At 35.4% G+C, this 18,927-nt stretch overlaps 1 protein-coding gene across 3 annotated transcripts; it reads left to right on the forward strand.

Annotated features, from left to right (window-relative positions):
* Nucleotides 1–1,260: 1,260 nt before the first annotated feature.
* LOC122317837 (pleiotropic drug resistance protein 3-like) lies at nucleotides 1,261–12,729 on the forward strand. 3 transcript variants are annotated; one of them, XR_006244669.1, is made up of 25 exons: nucleotides 1,261–1,805; nucleotides 2,235–2,361; nucleotides 2,790–2,875; nucleotides 4,497–4,581; nucleotides 4,895–5,054; nucleotides 5,172–5,248; nucleotides 5,685–5,738; nucleotides 5,839–5,929; nucleotides 6,034–6,335; nucleotides 6,416–6,697; nucleotides 6,870–7,183; nucleotides 7,439–7,599; nucleotides 7,681–7,784; nucleotides 8,308–8,461; nucleotides 8,548–8,685; nucleotides 8,795–8,868; nucleotides 8,981–9,313; nucleotides 9,417–9,707; nucleotides 10,028–10,111; nucleotides 10,233–10,366; nucleotides 10,872–11,099; nucleotides 11,323–11,494; nucleotides 11,647–11,901; nucleotides 12,008–12,488; nucleotides 12,598–12,729. XR_006244669.1 is itself a non-coding variant. In XM_043134874.1 (24 exons), exons 1-24 carry the CDS (start codon nucleotides 1,402–1,404, stop codon nucleotides 12,272–12,274), a joined length of 4,377 nt encoding a protein of 1,458 aa, XP_042990808.1. In that variant the 5' UTR covers nucleotides 1,261–1,401; the 3' UTR covers nucleotides 12,275–12,729. The 3 variants fall into 3 exon arrangements, 2 of the variants coding, with proteins under 2 accessions (XP_042990808.1, XP_042990809.1); XM_043134874.1 differs by having other exon boundaries at nucleotides 12,008–12,729; XM_043134875.1 differs by lacking the exons at nucleotides 1,261–1,805; nucleotides 2,235–2,361; nucleotides 2,790–2,875 and adding an exon at nucleotides 3,926–4,266 and having other exon boundaries at nucleotides 12,008–12,729.
* Nucleotides 12,730–18,927: the final 6,198 nt, after the last annotated feature.

Consider the following 18,927-nt stretch of genomic DNA (forward strand, 5'->3'; position numbering starts at 1 on the left):
ATATATACATATATAATTATTATTTTTTATAACTAAGACATTTAATTATTTTTTTTAAACTTATTTTCCGCACGTTTCAAGCTAGGCTATGTAATGGGTTGTGTTATGCTGGAAGAAATTATTCATTTTACTTGTAAAACTCATGTTTGTTGTTTTTGACTTGTCACTTAAGAGTTTTTATGAACGTAATGGTTAAGATCAGTTTGAGGGGATTTTGTGAGGAGATTTTTCTTTTTTGTAGCTTTTATATTAATTTTCTTGATTTGATATGGCCGCCATTCGCTGCTAGGTGAAGGGAGCAAATGGTGATATATATATATATATATATATTAAATTTTCCATAAACTTTCGAATGAAAATGATGAATTTCTTCCCAAAAAATATTTTTTTAGACAAAATTTCAATTTTATCCCAAAAAACCTTCTATGATTTACAATTTATAAAATTTTAAATATAATGATATATAATCTACAATTTATATAAAACAATATTCACAAGATTATATTTAAACCCTGATCACCTCAAATTTATATTCTTATGTATATAAATTTATAGAAAATGCTAGGGTGTACACTAAATGTGCATGCACACCACTACAAATAGTTTTTATCTTTTCTTTTTAAGTATTTTTTAAACATCTTTAATCATTAAGAAAATAAAATAAAATAAAATAAAATCAGCAATAGTTATTTTTTTAATAATAGAAAAAATAAAAAATATAATGGACATATTTGAGTCATACCGGAAAATTAGTTTATATACAATGTCAATATGCAGAGCAATCCTATCTATATCTTGCAAGCGGCAAGTAGTACCATGGCGGTAGCGGCCGCAGTAATCAATTAGAGAATACGAGCAATCGATGAACTCAAGACAGACACGTTAATTAAGCAGAGACTCTTGTCGACATCATGTACTTATAAACCCAACCACAGCTAGCCTTTGATTGGTGGCCTGTAATAAGATAGTGGTTATTAATGATGCAAACATATCAGTAAGTTGATCATGTAAATAAAAAAAACAATCTTCCATTAAATATATATATATATATATATATAATTGATCAACATGCAACAGGTGAATCTCTCTCCCTCTCTCTCAAGTAAAGTCATGAGCTATATATATTTAGTAGTACCCAACGATATTTTTCTACTTTCTTGGCTTCCAAGAACATGAAGATCAGTGCATACGTCATCCTTTAAAGTTATGTGCTATATTTAATACCCAGCAATTAATATTTTTAAAATGGCTTGGCTATCAAGAGCATGAGTAGTGCTGCATGCATCATCCTTGCTTCATTAATCGAATAGTCCGAATCGAACCTAAGCAGTCTTGCTTCTATATATATACGTATCTATACCTCTGCAAGTTGAAGTTCTCCAAGTTCAGGAAAAAAAAAACATGGCTCAGATAGTTAGTACAGATGAGATAGAGTCACTGAGAATTGAGTTGGCAGAGATAGGAAGAAGCATCAGATCATCTTTTCAGCGGCATACCTCAAGTTTCCGAAGCAGTACTTCAGGATTGAGTTCTGCAAAGGGAGATGGTGACGTTGAATATGCATTACAGTGGGCCGAAATTGAGAGATTACCTACGTTTGAGCGGCTGAGATCTTCTCTATTTGATAAGGATGCTGATGCTGATGATCATGATGGTGGTGGAACTGTTGAAAAGAAAGGAAAACAGGTTGTTGATGTTACGAAGCTCGGAGCTATAGAACGCCATGTGTTCGTAGAGAAGCTCATCAAACAGATTGAGAATGACAACCATCGCTTGTTGCAGAAAATTAGAAACCGAATAGACAAGTAAGCCCCTTTACTCTCTCTGTCTCTCTCTCTCTGATCTCTCTCTCTCTGTGTAATTTCGTCCTAAAAGTACTGACAAAAACATGTCTTCTAAAAATCATGCATAGCTGTGATGCATCTTTAAACGCTAAACATTTGGGTAGCATCATGAATGTGAATGGAATAATAAGTGCCATAGGCATACATAGATCACAATTTTTCACACTAATACTCGTGAATTCAATCGATGCATGCATACACTCTTTAATAAATAATTGTTATTAGAATCTTACTAAATATTAATTATATTTTCATTATAAACTTAGAAAACTCAATTCATTTATGAAATGAACTAAGGCTGCTTGAATCGAGTTTAATTATCCGAGTCAAATTTCAGTTCATTGACGGCCTTATATATATACGGCTGGACCCGAATGAATCGTTTTGTAGGGTTGGTGTAAAGTTGCCTACTGTGGAAGTGAGGTGCAAAAATCTGCGTGTTGAAGCTGAGTGTGAGGTGGTGCATGGCAAGGCCCTTCCAACCCTATGGAATTCTCTTCAAAGCACCATCTCCAGCGTAAGTACCATTCAAGTTCCTGTACTTTCAAACATGGTCGGTGCGTAGTAGTAGTAGAATAATAAAACGGCAACATTGTGTTCAAACCTGCACAGCCTAGCCACATGCATGCATAATAAATGAATTTTTGATAATATTTTCTTTTTAAAAAATTTTTTGTAGAAATTTTAAATTAATTGTGTTTATATATTTTAAATTATTTCTGATTTCTAACATGTCTGACGTGGCCGCCCCTGGAATTTGACAATTCTGCCGTCCCTCGCAAAGATTAATCGACCTGGATAGATTGTGCAAATCTTGTAGGATAAGATATTATCATTTATGTATTAATATTTCTATTTAAGTTGCCGTCTTCATTAGTATTTGTTTTAATATTTAATCTTAATATAGAAGTCAAAATTAATTAATTTTTGGTCCTTAACGTACAGTTGTACGCAAAGCTGCCGGGTTCAAAGTCACGTCAAGCCAAGATAAGCATCATCAATGACGTTTGTAGCATCATAAAGCCTGGCAGGTTGGTAATGATATACATGAGCTTTGATTAAGATCTAAGTCAACTGTCCTAATTCAGTTGATCTTGTTAGCATTTTAGGGCTTGTTTATTAGAATAATATTATATAAAGTCGTAGATTATTTAAGTTTTATGTAATCAGCTTGAAAAAAAAATTAGATTTATTATTAAAATATTAATTATTTTTTATATAGATCTCGTTTTTATTATTTTTTTAAAATAATTATACGGCATTTGTATACTTACGACTATAATAATTATTTTTCTGTTTAGAAATAAATCTAATATTAAAATTTTTAAATTAATCAGTACAATTTTTTTAAACTTTTAAATAAAAAATAAAAAATAATTCTACTTTTTTAAATAAAAATAATATTTTAATTTTATAATATTTTTTATTCACTTTTTCTCTCTCAGATCTCAAAATTTAAAAAATACTCAACTCAAAATATATTATTATTATTCATAAATTATTTTATTGTTATTCACAAAATTTTTATCTCATCTCACTCCCCGGACAAACCTTAGATCAACTCATATTATGTACTCTTATATGATTTTTTCGGTTATCCTTGTAATGCCTTTAGATTGATCAACTCAAGTTTTGAATGATGATAATATTTTTGCTAGAATTCTGTTGTGCAATTACAAGAATTGTGATAAAGTTTATATATTGTTCTTATAAAAAATAATTAAAACATCAATATTTTTTATCTTAATTAATGCGCGATGAATTTTATATATATATATATATATAAAGCTTTCAATTATTATTATTATTATTATTATTTGGTTAATTTCCCCAAAATCAGACATATTTTTAAGTTGATGTAATCATTTTCAGTTTTTTATTATTATTATTATTATTATTATTATTATTATTATTATTATTTATTTATTTATTTATTCTTGTTTCCTGTAACATTCTCACGATTCTTTAATTTCTCGCTGGTTTGTTTTGATGGAATGTTGTTTCTTGCTGTCGAATAATCTCCATGACAGAGCCTAAGCTTTGGATAACTGTGAAGAATATATAAAATTCCAGAGCGTTGGAGGTCCAAAATGAAGATTTCATGACAATGAACTTTTTCAATGACTAAAGCTCAAAGCATGTCTTTTCCCCCAACAGCATAAAATGTCTATAAATGTAGTCGCTCTATCTAATGGACATAGATGAATAGAAATAAAAGATAAAGTTCCTTAATTTGCCTCTCTCTGGTTGCATCCCCCAAATGAAGCTAGTATCTGTTTTAAAGATTTAGGTCTGTATTAGGGACTCTCTTTGAGTGTGCGTTGTATATTGGATCGCCATGCTTTGTTCCATGGAGTTGCTAATTCAAAGCAGAGACGTCACTCGGGAACATTATCACGTTGTGATTACTCATCACCCAGTGGTATTCCCACATTCAACGAAATGTTCACCTCTCGAGTGTCTCAAAATACAAGTTTCGGATGAGTTGGAACGTCTGGAATTTTTATTTTTTATTTTTTTTGCCTTCAATTTTAATACTTCCATTTCAATTTTGATAACTTCTTCACAGAAATCTTTCTATAGAGAGGATTCGAAACGTTTGGGGTGATATGAGGCTGGAGGTGTATTCACATGTCTTGACCTTTTCTGCAGGATAACTCTGCTGCTTGGCCCCCCAGGTTGTGGAAAGACGTCCCTTTTAAAGGCCCTGTCCGGGAATCTAGACGAATCTCTCAAGGTTTCGTACTTCCATATTACTTAAAGAATGCATTGATATTGTCAGCCTGATGAGGGCAATATACGCTCATTAATGGGCATGTAGTTTGAAGCTATAACTTGAAAGTAAGTCAGCAGAATGTTGATAGAGGGAAAAAAAAAAAGAAAAAAAAAATTAATTCAAAGCAATCGATGCAGATAATTTTGTACATATAATTATAGGTATATCTCCTTGTTTGATGTAGTATAATAATTGTTACCAAGTTTTAGGTTGATTGCTAATCTAGTTTGTAGTCTTTCAAATTTATGTATAATCCATCTGTTTTGCCTAATAGATTACTGGGGAAATTTCTTACAATGGATACAAGCTAGAAGAGTTTGTCCCCCAAAAGACTTCGGCTTATATCAGCCAAAATGACGTGCACATTCCTGACATGACCGTGAGGGAAATACTGGACTTTTCAGCTCGTTGTATGGGTGTTGGAAGCCGATCAGGTAAGTTTTCCTTAAGAGTTCAACTGGAAGATGATTTATTGATAAGTACTGCCTTATAAAGTATAAACCCCTAACACTCGGATAATGACATCAACATTTGTTTTTGGACTAATTCAGATGTTTTGATGGAAGTCAGTAAAAGAGAGAAGGAAGCCGGAGTTGTTCCCGATCCAGACATAGACACTTACATGAAGGTAAGGGTTTCATCTCTAATCTTCTTTTCTCCTTGTTTACGAAATAATCTATACTGCTGTATGCCAACTGATCTGGCTACGTGAAACTAGTTACAGTTGTTGAAATACGTCTTTTTGTTTTTGACAGAAACTTGGGAAAAAATCCCATCCAGACCATATTAGAATTTTGTTATTTGATAAAATGATGGAAAACTTAAGATAATGAGAACCATCATTGACAAAATCATTGAAGCTGAATCCTCTTACTCATATGAAAAATCTCTGTTGCATGTGCGTTAATCACAGCCACTGCCAAAGTTAGCATATAAAAGATTTTGGTCACACTTATGGAATGAAATGAAATAATTTATTTTGGTCACACTGTGTCTTTTGTTTTTACTTATTGAGGATTTTCTTGAGGATTTTCATTGTATTATTGACTGTATTTTTTTGGCAGGCGATTTCTGTGGAAGGACTAAAAAGAACCCTTCAAACAGACTACATACTAAAGGTCATTCTCTTTCAACAAAGCTGACAAAACCTATACCCTGTAATTTGTAAATGGATGAATACGTTACCAGTTTATTTCTATTGCTGCCTTGAGTTCTCAGATCATTGGACTTGATATCTGCGCTGACACTCTAGTTGGAGATGCTATGAGAAGAGGAATCTCAGGTGGTCAGAAAAAGAGATTGACTACAGGTAATCTAAGTGAAAAAAATAACCTTAGCTAGTTTTCATGAGAGAACCAACTCCCAATGCCGGGTTAGATTTTGACTATAAGGAATTGGACTTCAATGTTGTAGGGGAGATGATTGTAGGTCCTACAAAAGCTCTGTTTATGGATGAGATAACAAATGGCTTAGACAGTTCCACTGCCTTTCAAATTGTTACGTGTCTTCAGCAGCTAGTGCATATCACAGATGCTACATTACTGGTTTCCCTTCTTCAGCCAGCCCCAGAGACATTTAATCTTTTTGATGACCTCATTTTGATGTCAGAGGGAAAGATTGTGTATCATGGTCCACGTGATCATGTTCTAGAGTTTTTTGAGGGTTGTGGTTTTAGATGTCCGGCGAGGAAAGGGGTTGCTGATTTTATCCAGGAGGTAAGTACATATCAGCTTATATTTGTTTTCTTTTCACGCTTCTCTCTTTAGAAAAGGTATTTCACCCGATGTTTATACAGGTAATCTCAAGGAAAGATCAAGCACAGTACTGGTATCGCATGGAAGTACCTCACAGTTACATTCCAGTCGATTTGTTCTCTAGGAAGTTCAAAGAGTCTTCATATGGAAAGAAGCTGGAAGAGGAGCTCTCAGAGCCATATGATAAGTCCCAAAGCCATCAGAGTGCACTTTCCTTTAGTCGGTATTCCCTATCTAAATGGGATCTTTTTAGAGCTTGCGCTACAAGGGAACTTCTTCTCATGAAAAGGAATTCTTTTATCTACATATTCAAAACAAGTCAGGTTAAGATTTGTACTTGTGCTGATGTTCCTTGGTCCTTTACTATCATTACTTTTCCTGGTGTGGGAGCATTAAAACCTATGTTCATTCTTCATGTCTCATCTTTATTCTTTGTTTAGTTTGTCCAAAGGCCTGCAAAATCTGAAACATGTTTTGGTTTTTTTCTATCTGCAGCTTATTATCATTGCATTTGTAACAATGACTGTGTTTTTGCGGTCTCGCATGGATATTGATGTTTATCATGCAAATTACTATATGGGTGCCCTGTTCTATGCTCTTGTCATCCTTCTTGTTGATGGTATCCCAGAGATGTCCATGACTATTCAAAGACTGGAAGTATTCTACAAACAGAAAGAATTTTATTTTTACCCAGCGTGGGCTTATGCCATTCCAGCAAGCATGCTAAAGATCCCTCTTTCATTTGTGGAATCTCTGGTTTGGACATGTCTTACGTATTATGTCATTGGATACAGTCCTGAGGCCCAGAGGTGAGTTTGACATGAAAATATGTCCATATTTGTTAATTTTGCCTAGTTTTGGTTCATGACTTTGCAAATTTATATCCTTTCATACGCTAGAGCCTTACCACGGTATCTTCTCTTGCTCAAGCAGATGTGTGTTCTTTCATTTTCTTTTTTTGAAACCTTTACGATTTATTCAAGTAGTACAGCAGGAATGTTGAAGGCAGCAGAAGTGCCAAAATCTTTTAGTTGTGACCCTTGGTTCATTTGCTGCTGTTTCAGGTTCTTCCGCCAGTTCGTTCTACTTTTTGCAGTGCACTTATCTTCATTGTCCATGTTCCGTTTCATGGCCTCCGTCTTCCAGACAAATAATGCATCTTTGACAGCTGCTAGTTTTGCAATATTATTTCTACTGTTATTCGGTGGCTTCGTCATTAATAAATGTAAGGTTTCCATTTCTCCTTTTGCCAAATCTCATTCAAAGACAATCAATTGATATGACAAGCTTAACTGTTCTGCTGCAGCTTCCATGCCTGTCTGGTTGAGGTGGGGTTTTTGGGTTTCACCCATGACATATGGAGAGATAGGGCTTTCTTTAAATGAGTTTCTTGCCCCAAGATGGCAAAAGGTGAGACTCCCACGGCATTACTTCTGGCTTTGTAATCTTAGCCCAGCTTTCTGTTAGATTATTCAAGTTTAAATCCGTCCTCACTAACCCTATCTGCCCGCTGTTGACCTGTTTTAATCTTTTAGAGAATTATCCAGTAAGTTACTACTATCAACCTACAGGTTTTTTTATTTTTTATTTTTTATTTTTTATATTTATATCTTCTAACACTGGAAATTCAGTAGCATTTCACTCCATATCTTTCACCTCAGTGCAATATATTTCTACTGATTGCCAATGTCCAGCTAAATGAATCTTAGGTGAAGTTTTAAGTTCCACCTTAATTCATACACCAATAACTGGGGAGTAGTGAATGCTTGGATAACACTTGTAATTACACAATCAATTTCAGTTGTATGACCTGTACTCCAATACTTCCGGTACAAGCCTGATAATGCTGTGTTATTTCTGTAATTAATTATGACTTTAACGGCTGGGAGAAACTGATGTTCCAGCTAAGTCTGCTTTCCTTTCTTATCTGTAGATGACATCGACAAACACTACCATAGGGCAAGAAATACTTGAAAGCCGTGGACTAAACTTTGATGGTTATCTTTTTTGGATATCACTTGGAGCCTTATTTGGATTTACAATAGTATTCAACATTGGATATATTTTGGCGTTAAGTTACTTGAAGTGTAAGTTCTTTGCTGTTGTTCTATTTCAACTTGAAACAGCATTGCAACAATAGATGCTGATTTGTCGACATTTGATTAACATTCAGCTCCTGGATCATCTCGTGTTATTATTTCGCGTGAAATGCTCTCCAAAGAACCTGGAAGTGATGATTCACATGATGGGGACCATGTGGATGAAAAGTTAAAAAATTCTCATCTACAGGCAAATATAGGACCAAAGAAAGGTTAGATAAATTTTCTCGATCTTCAGGTTGTTCTTCAGATCATTACCTCTCTTTATTTTCTTTAAATGTATTTGTCCAGCTTTTAATGAGACTCTTGTTCCAATAACAGGTAGGATGGTGTTACCTTTTACACCCCTAACGATAGTGTTTCAAGATATGCAATACCATGTTGACACCCCACTGGTAATCACATTTAATTTGATGTTAGGTCCTTTGTGGTTGCGGATTGATAAATCATTCACAACATTATATTCATTCCTGTAATTTTCGTTCCTATTTCATTTCTGGTTCTCAGGAAATGAGAGAACAGGGATTCACAAACAAAAGACTTCAACTTCTTTCGGATATTACGGGTGCATTGAGGCCCGGTGTTCTAACAGCTTTGATGGGTGTCAGTGGAGCTGGGAAAACAACTCTTCTGGATGTTCTTGCTGGAAGAAAGACCAGTGGTTATACTGAAGGGCAAATAAAGATTGGAGGGTATCCCAAGGTTCAAGCAACGTTTGCTAGGATATCAGGTTACTGTGAACAAGCTGATATACATTCTCCTCAACTAACTATAGAAGAATCAGTCATTTTTTCAGCTTGGCTGCGCTTGTCTGCTGAAGTAGACCCAAAAAATAAAGCCGTAAGATCACAATGCACTGACATTTAGTCAAAGGGTTTGGAATTTATATTCATTGTTGAGGTTATAAAGTGGTTTGTTAAAGCTGTCGTGTGATGTCTTGCAGGCGTTTGTTGATGAAGTCCTCGAGACCATTGAGCTTGATGAAATAAAGGATGCATTAGTAGGTATACCTGGGGCTACTGGTCTATCAAATGAGCAGCGTAAGCGGCTTACAATAGCCGTGGAGCTTGTTGCTAACCCCTCTATCATCTTTATGGATGAACCGACAACAAGTTTGGATGCAAGAGCAGCTGCAATTGTCATGCGAGCGGTGAAGAATGTAGCTGATACAGGAAGAACAATTGTTTGTACCATCCACCAACCTAGCATTCACATATTTGAAACATTTGATGAGGTATAATTTTTTATTTTATTTTTTTTGATTTTGAAGTAAATTTATCCATGGAATATACCAAGGAAGTATTTAATTCTCCAAGAAGTGCTGTTTATCTCACTAACTCAGTAGTACACGCTTGACTACTGAAGAAATAAAGCAAGAGCATTTAGGTTTGACGGCTGCAATGGAGAAAAGTATGTCAGATATGTTGCATCCAGCCTACTCCCCCAAAAAATGATATCAGAAATGGTGTTAGCCAACATCCGATCCTAGGAATCAAGTTCCTTGTTAACAAATCTTCAAGAGTTATTTGTCTCATTCCCCTTTTGCTTTTACAGTTGATCCTTCTAAAAACTGGTGGGCGGATGATATACTCTGGACCATTAGGACAGCATTCAAGTCGGGTTATAGAATATTTTGAGGTAGCTTGCTATTTGCTGTAACAATACACATATCTTAGGGATCTTTTCTGCTTCCATTTTTTGTATAGTAGTAACACTTACTTTAAGATGTTACATTGATAATTAAGTTTTATTCTGACAGGGTATTCCAAGAGTTCCAAAGATTAGAGAAAATTACAACCCATCAACGTGGATGTTAGAGGTCACTTCGACATCTTCAGAGGTTAAGCTTGGTGTAGACTTTGCCCAGAAATACAGGGAATCTCTCCTATATGAGTGAGTTGATTTCTTCGGTTACAACTTTGCTTGGTTTTTATGTTGTCTGATGTCAACTAACGCGTTGCTATTTCAAAATAGTAACTTCAATTCAGCAGAGGAATTCTACTTTGCTTGAAAAGGAGATATTATTTCCATTTTACGAATTCTAAGGACTCCAAGTCTAACATTAACCAGCCCTTTTAGAGTATAGGCTTAGATGTGGCTTCGGTCTTGGGTCATTACAAATAGTATTAGAGCCAAATCCAACTAGAAATGTGAGACTTGACCTGACGAGGACATTAACAATTTAAAGGGGCATGATTATAATGAGGAGTCCTTGGCCATTTGATTCAAGGACTCCAATTGTAATTTAATTAGTCATTTTGCATTATATATAGGTTTAGATGTGGCTTGGACCTTGTGTTGTTGCAAGTTCATCTATTGTGTGGAAACAGATCACGGTCATATGACCTGTATTGCATTCTTTATACAAACATGACAACATCTATTATCCCATTTTCAGGAACAACAAAGAACTTGTAAGGCAGTTGAGTAGCCCACCTCCTGGTTCAACAGATCTGCATTTTGTGTCCCGCTTTTCACAAAATGGTTGGGGACAATTCAAATCCTGCTTATGGAAACAACATTTGACTTATTGGAGGAATCCTGCATACAACTTGACGCGTATTGTGCATACACTTGTAACTGCTTTACTTTTTGGAGCGCTATATTGGAACCAAGGAAAAAAATTGTAAGTTTTAGTTACTTATAGTTTTCTACTTTTTCTCCTTTTGGCAGAATCTATATAACCTGCGAAATTGCTAGTCTCGATGACTTGGCTAAATTCAGCTGTAGGTCTCTCCTTTGCTTAAGACAAAGCACTCCATCTGTCACATATATGCCTTTTTCTGTAAGGTGCATATTTTAGGAGCGTTGCAAAGAACTAAATGCTGCTTTTTTTTTGGTTCTGTTAGAAACAACCAGCAGAATCTATTCAATATTTTTGGTTCAATGTACGCTACTGTTCTCTTCTTGGGCATAAATAATTGCACGACAGTTCTTCCATATATAGCAGCAGAGAGAAATGTTATGTACCGTGAAAGATTTGCCGGGATGTACTCTTCATGGGCTCATTCACTTGCACAGGTATGATTCTGTACATGTAAATTCTACTTGTGAGGCTTACTATCACCATTTGATGTCTGAAAATAAAATTGGTGGAGTCTAAGGTCTGGATTAGGGGGCTCTTGTTTAGCCATTATTTTCATCTTATATAGTTGGGGATACTGATATTGTAGGTGATAGTGGAAATCCCCTATCTGTTCTTCGAAACTGCATTATTTGTGACAATCTCATATCCAATGATTGGATATTATGGGTCAGCTTATAAGGTTTTCTGGTACTTCTATGCAATATTTTGTTCATTGCTGTACTTCAATTATCTGGGAATGCTACTCGTGTCATTGACGCCAAACTTCCTGGTAGCTGCAATTTTGTGCCCGGCCTTTTACACAATATTCAACCTATTTTCTGGTTTTCTGATGCCTGAACCGGTAAGCTGATAAAAACACTCAAAACTCAACTATATTGTGCACCATGGAGCCTTCAAGTTATGAACAATTATACAGTTAAACTGACTGGATTGTCTTGTTCTTACAGAAAATTCCAAAGTGGTGGATCTGGTTATATTATCTGGCACCCACATCTTGGTCGCTGAATGGTATGCTCACCTCACAATATGGAGATATAAATAAGGCCATCACGGTATTTGGAGAAACGAAAACAGTGGCTGCCTTCTTAGAAGATTACTTTGGGTTTCACCATGATCACTTGGCTGTTGTGGCGGTTGTTCTCATGGCTTTCCCCCTTGTTTTTGCTTCCATGTTTTCATATTTTGTAGGACGGCTGAACTTCCTGCGGAGGTAGGTGTCTCGTTCTTTCAATGGAGGCTGGAAAGGTAGAGGTTGCCCATGGCCAACTGCAAGCCTTTTGTTTGCAAGTAATATGTTAGTCATCAGCGTAGTAATATGCAAATTATTCGTTGTCATTAAGAAGCGTTGTAAGCTGGTCAAGCCGAAGATGTCTGTTGCAGATTCCAAATAAAGAAGAATACGCATGTCCCATGAACCAACTTGCCAAGGTGCCGCGTTGTGCTTGTTCACATTGCCTTCCAATGAATGCTCATTTCTTTCACCAATTTTTTTTTCTTTTTTTTCCTCATCTCCTTATTTGTGTTGGTCATTGAACAGAAAAATCTTAGTTAAAAACCTTGCGTTCAGTGGTAGAGATTGGAATTCATATTTTGAGATAACACCACATGCATCAGTGTGGGGATACATATGACATAGCAACAGTAATGGAAGATCTATTTGTTGGACAAACCACCAAGTGTGAATGCAGTAGCTAAATAACTGCTATCACATGCACCGTCACACAACACCGTATGTTGAAACTATAGCTGCTGCAATTGGAGTTTAGCCATCAATTAAGCTGATAGTTAGCAACTTGTTTAGGGGAACTTCTCCTATAAATAGGAGAGTTTTGATATGTAAGAGGAGTGGGCAAAAATCAGAGAAAGAGAGAACGTGAGAGAGAAATTGTTGAGTGTTGTAATCTGGTACAAACTCAGTGAATTTTAACTTCAGTGGACGTAGGTAATTTTATGATTCACTTAAATATTATCTTGTGTGATTTTAGATAGGCTAGAGACGCAACAATTAGTATTAGAGTTTTGGTTTGCGCTATCCAAAAATCAAGTCGATCGAAATCAACTTTTGACTATTCCAAAATGTTCCTTGCATCAAGACGAATCCGTTGTCGCAAACGGAATCGAAAACGAAGGTTGGAGAAGCTCACATGCGTCTCGAGAAGACAGAGAGTGAGTCCACGTGCCTCACTTGCAGTTGGAGGTTGAAGACAACTGAGACGCATGCTCCCACGAGCCACCACGCGTCCAGAGGTTGAAGACATGTGACGGACATGCGCCCCCATGTGCCCTAGAGGCTCTCAGCGTGTGTACTTCACATGCCAACGCGCCCACCAAACGCCCTGCTCAACGCGTGTATCTCACGCGCTAGGTGATCAGCACCGTTCATTTTTTCATATCCTTGTTGGGTTTGATTTAAGCCATTTCGAGTCCGATTTCAATGATCAAATAGTACTTTTCAACTATTTGAATCATTCTGGATTCATCTATATGGTTAGAATTTTGAAATTTTTTGTCTAAATTTTTCTAAATTCATATGGAAGGTTTTGAAAGAGATAGGAGCTCTGGAAATGTTAGTAGCTCTAGGCGTTGGTCCACAGTTTTAAATGCCAAGTTCAAAGTTGAGAAATTCGATGGAACAAACAACTTCGACATGTGGCAGTGCGAAGTTTTGGACATTTTGATCCAATAAGAGTTGGATATTGCATTAGAAAAAAAAAAATAAGATGATATGACTGAAAAGGATTGGAGGAAACTTAATACCTAAACTTGTAGTACAATCTGATTATGCCTTACCAAAAAATAAAAGTATTTTGTCATGAGAGAGACAAATGCAATGAATCTCAAGAAGTAATCAACCAAACAATCCAAGTGATAAAAATACATTAATGCAACCAACATGTATGCATGCACATGACGAAACATGCATGAGACAAAAATCATAATTTTTTTCGAAAATGATCACTTTTCTAACGCACGCCAAAAATCTCATTTGACCCAAAACATGCCATTAAATATCATTTGCCATTTTTCCATAAAATAACCCAAACATAAATCCACAATTTTTCCAGAAAATAACCTAAACATAAATCCATAAAATTTTTAGAAAATTTACCATTTTTTCAGAAAATGGTCCTTGTATCTTTTAATTATAAACCATCATTTTTCTAGAAAATAGCTCAACATATCCATTCATTCGGTCATTGTAGGTGGGAATCATAGGCTGGACTTATCACCATCCCTATAGCTTAAACTGTAGGCAGGAATTCCATGCAAAACTTACCACCATCCCTACAGCTGGCACTGTAAGCAGGAATCACAGGCGTGACTTACCACTGTCTCTACTTACCACAATCCCTATAATTCATTTTTTCTTTCTTTCATTCCTTTCAATCTGTTTATTACACATGCACCCAAAATCCTTTCTTAAAACAAAAACTCAGTTTTCAAACGTGACACCTAAAAATACATGCAAACAGTATATATGATGTTATGGCATATCACACATTAGATAAAATACACCAATCACAAATTCAAGTGCACAAATCCACAAACTAACTCTACAAATAAACCCATCCTCCAATCCAGCCCAAAAACCATATTCGACAACAAGTACAATAAGTTTTCCAACACTTCTGAAACCCAAGGCCTGTCATAACCAATCAGACTACAGAAAATATATTAGTGTAAAAATATATTTAAATCTCAAGAAAATCCATTAGAAAATTACTTACAACGACGAAAGGCAACTCTGGAAGATCAAAGGTGACACCAAAAATGGCGTAGCAGCGGCAAAGCAGTGTTTTCAATGATGGTCGTGGGTTTCAAAACTGAAAAATTTGAATGGGAGGTAAGAGAGACTTGGATTGGCCATGAAGGGGCGTATGGAGGTCGGTGGAGTTGATGGTGGCGACTTGGTGCCATGGGTGGCAGCGTGGGCTGTGGATTAAGTTGTGAAAAGCCAATCCATGTGAGAGAAAGTGGCTTCGAGAGGGGCTGAACAGGGCTGCGGGTGGCTGGGTTAAGCTGCTAGGTGGTCACTGGTTAAGGGGAGAATAGTTGGCAATGAGAGGTTATGCCACGATAGTGCTGGGGTGGAGAAACCGAATAGGTTTGATGTGTGTGTGGGGGAGGACGGCGGCAAGTTAGAGGCTAGGTTGCTGGCGTGAGGGTGAATTTATGAGGTGGATAGTGCACGACGGTAGGGCTGGAGGAGAGGGGCTGGAAGCATGGAGGAGAGAAAAAGAAAGAGAGAGGTGCGGGATGAAGGAGGAAGAAAAAGAAGAGAAAGAGAGGAAAGGAACAAAAAAAAAAAAAAAAAAAAAAAAAAAAGGAAAAAGAAAAAGGGAAAGGAAATTAGATATAAGCCCTTCATCTCGAGGTCTTAAAATTGATCCAACGGAAATGATTTAAAACGATAATTTAAATTAGATAAAAACACAGTAACTAAGTAAAAAACAATAGTAAAACCCAACAATAAAATAATTTGAAATAAAAAACCAATAAATATTAGATAATAAATAATAATGAGAAAAGACTCATTAAAATAATTTGCACAACTCAGACAGTAATAACGATAAAATACCATAATAATAATAACCAATTTAAAATAAAGGAACCCAAAAAATAATTAGTAAAATAACTAATTAAAAATACAAGGAAATGAGGGATGTAAAATAACTTTACAATCTAACGTAGTATATCAAGTCATACCATTTTGTGAGTTTATTTTTATGAGATTTCTTTGTTGCTAAAATATTTCTTTTCCCAAAAAGATTCAATTACTTTATAAAGAGCATTTGGTTGGAGATCTGTCTAATAGTACTGACATTGACTTAGCCATATGCTTGCACTATCTAAAATATGCCCAAGATGAAGAAAAATCAGTGTGCATTGGAATAGTCAAGTATAAGTCATCTAATTATGAGCTACAGTAGTTACCTATATATAAGTAAATAGTGGCCATCTAAATTTCTTATGTTATTTTCTCTTCCATCTTATTGAACGATAATATATTCACTACACCTCTTCTCACAATTTCTTCTCTATCTGATACTTATTTATTTTCTTCTGTAAATTTCTCTTTAATCTTATTCCTCCATTCACACAATTAGTGGTTCAGTTGGTTTTGATCTCTTAATCAAGATGACCATCCTCCATTGAAGTTCCTTTTAGAGGATGAAAAAGAAAGAAGAAGATGGGCCTCTAGGTCCTAGGCCTCAAAGTCCAATCTCCTCTTTTGTCTAAAAGTCCCATTTCTTTCTCTCGTTCTCCCTCTTTTAGTCTATGCCCCCTCCCTTGCTTTATGTTCTGTCTTATATAAACCTCATCATTTCTTTAGTTTTAGGCCTTATTTGGTTTCATTGATTGTCTCAACTCATCTTGTCTCATCTTAACATCTAAACATCATTCAAATATAAATATTTTTTAATTTCAAATTCTCAAATTTTTGATTTTTTCATCTAATTATTACAACTTTTCCATACTTTCAAACAAACACAATAAAAAATTTAACTTTTTCATATCCAAAAACAAAAATAATACTAAAAGAATTATATTCTAACAATATCTTTATGTAGCTTTTCTCTCTCTTGTCCTAAAATCCCATAAAACATCTTAATTCAAATTATTTCATTACTATTTACAAACTATCATATTATTATTTATAAATTTTTAATCACATCTCATCTATGTAACTAAACGAGACCTTAAGCAACTTGAATATTTGAGAGTTGTTGGAGACACAAAGGGTTCCTACATATTGACGTGGCTCAGTGCTAGTGTGCCATGTCAATCTTTTTTATATGGATCAACTTGATGTAAGAACTTATATGGATCACAAAGGGATCCCACCAAATGACTGATTTGCCTCCTACCACATAGTGACTCCAGTGTTAAACCTCTAGTCTTTTTTATATGGATCAACTTGATGTAAGAACTTATTTTGCTTTAAACTGCAACTTCAATGACTATAGACATTTTTGAGGTTTGGTATAACGAAAGTTATCTTGAGGCAATTTTGTAACTGTGAGCATTTGTGTGATCATAGGCATTTCTGTGATTTGGTATAATGAAAATAATCAAGGAGAGATTATCTTGACGATTCAATACGTGATCATAGTTTTCTCTCAATGAAGATAAAACAGGAGCAGTTAGGGCCTTTCTTTACCCTTGAAGTCATACATAATAACCTACATATAGGTAGGACTTCTTTAGGTCATTAGAGACTTGAAATCCAAGTGAAATCATGTTTCACATTATTTTTGCTTGAGCCAATGTCAAAACTAATGCAAGTGAACTCTTTGTTCAATTTTTCACTTGAGCAAAGGTCAAGCAACTTCTTTGTCTAGTTTTTCTTTTGACCTATTTTAACTTTGTAAGTATTAGATATTGAATATCTTCATAAAACATGAATTCATATAGAATTAAGTCTTCTTTCCAGTGCCTCCAAGTTCTCCTTAATCCAATGTTAGCATAAGAAATTATGGCTACTTTATTCTAACTAGGTTGGTCTCACAAAGTCTTGCATATTTGTAATCATCGAGCTTAGTTCAATGAATAGTTAACCCCTTAATTGTGACTTTAAGTTATAGCTAGCTCAATTTGAAAGTTTGGTCAAAACAGAGTAAATACAATGTTCTCTCCACTTTAGGTTGAAGAAACCACGTACAAAACTTTAATGAAATAAACTTGTGCCACATAGGGGTGTTGGGCAAGCACCCACACTTGGCCCATCCGACACCCTTGCTCAGCTCTTACATCAAGCAAACAAGCAAGCAGATTTTACTTTAAATAAAATTTAGTATGCAAGCAAGGTCTGAGTGTGGATCACCACCCACCTACTTGCATATATGTATCATATATATATATATATATATTTTTTCATTTATATATATATATATATATATCAAAATGACATTGTTTAGGTAGTCCTTCTCCCTAAATGACGTCATTTAGAGCAAGTATGTATAACCTAAATCTATCCCCATTTCCTCCTCTCTCCGTCTCTCGAATCCCTTTGATGCTCTCTACTTCAAGTCTCTTCTAGCTTTAGTTGGCATTACATAGTTGCCATCAGCATCGCCGTCACTCAATCTCCACTCTCAACCCTCAAGTAAGAACCTCTCTCGTTCTAACTTCTCTCTAGTCTTTTCAATCTGCTAATTGCTCCTTCGTTCTCTGTCGCCATCAAGCTAGTAGGCTAGTCCTCCTCATGATATCAGGATAGAGTCACCTACCCTGTGGGATGGGGTTTGGGCCAAGTGACCAAGCTCGCCCCTGCCTATGCAAGGGCGGGGGCCCTAGCTACCCGGTTGCTAGGGCCAAATAGTAGCCCTCAGACTCGTGTCCTTTTCCCTCTTGCCCTCTCATTCTTAAATACCATAGTATACTACTTGATACAGATGCAACACAGACACCTTCAAGTGGTTATTTAAGACTACAAGCAATATTACACAACACATTACAATTGCCATTGTAAAAGTTGAATTATTTTGTGTTTTTTTTGTAAGTTTGAACAATTGTAATGATTAGGTAATGATCAGATGAAAAAGTTGAAAAGTTAAAAATTTGAAATTAAAAAATGTTTGTATATGAATAATGTTTGGATGTTAAGATGAGATGAGTTGAGACTATCTGTAAAATCAAACGATGCCTAATTGAAACTTTTAGTGGGATTAAGCTTTAAGTTAATGCTTAAACCAAACTCGAGGGAGCGTTTGTAGCTTCTAGAGTCTAGCCTTCAGCTCCTACCAAATTTTCAGCAAATACGATGCTAGTAGCCTAGTATGGTTGTGTCGAATATGAAAACAACCTCCAATTATCCCATCCTACTCTTTTTATTTAAAATAATAATAATAATAATAATAATAAT

The sequence above is a fragment of the Carya illinoinensis genome, chromosome 8, assembly GCF_018687715.1.
Source record: "Carya illinoinensis cultivar Pawnee chromosome 8, C.illinoinensisPawnee_v1, whole genome shotgun sequence".
NCBI lineage: Eukaryota > Viridiplantae > Streptophyta > Magnoliopsida > Fagales > Juglandaceae > Carya > Carya illinoinensis.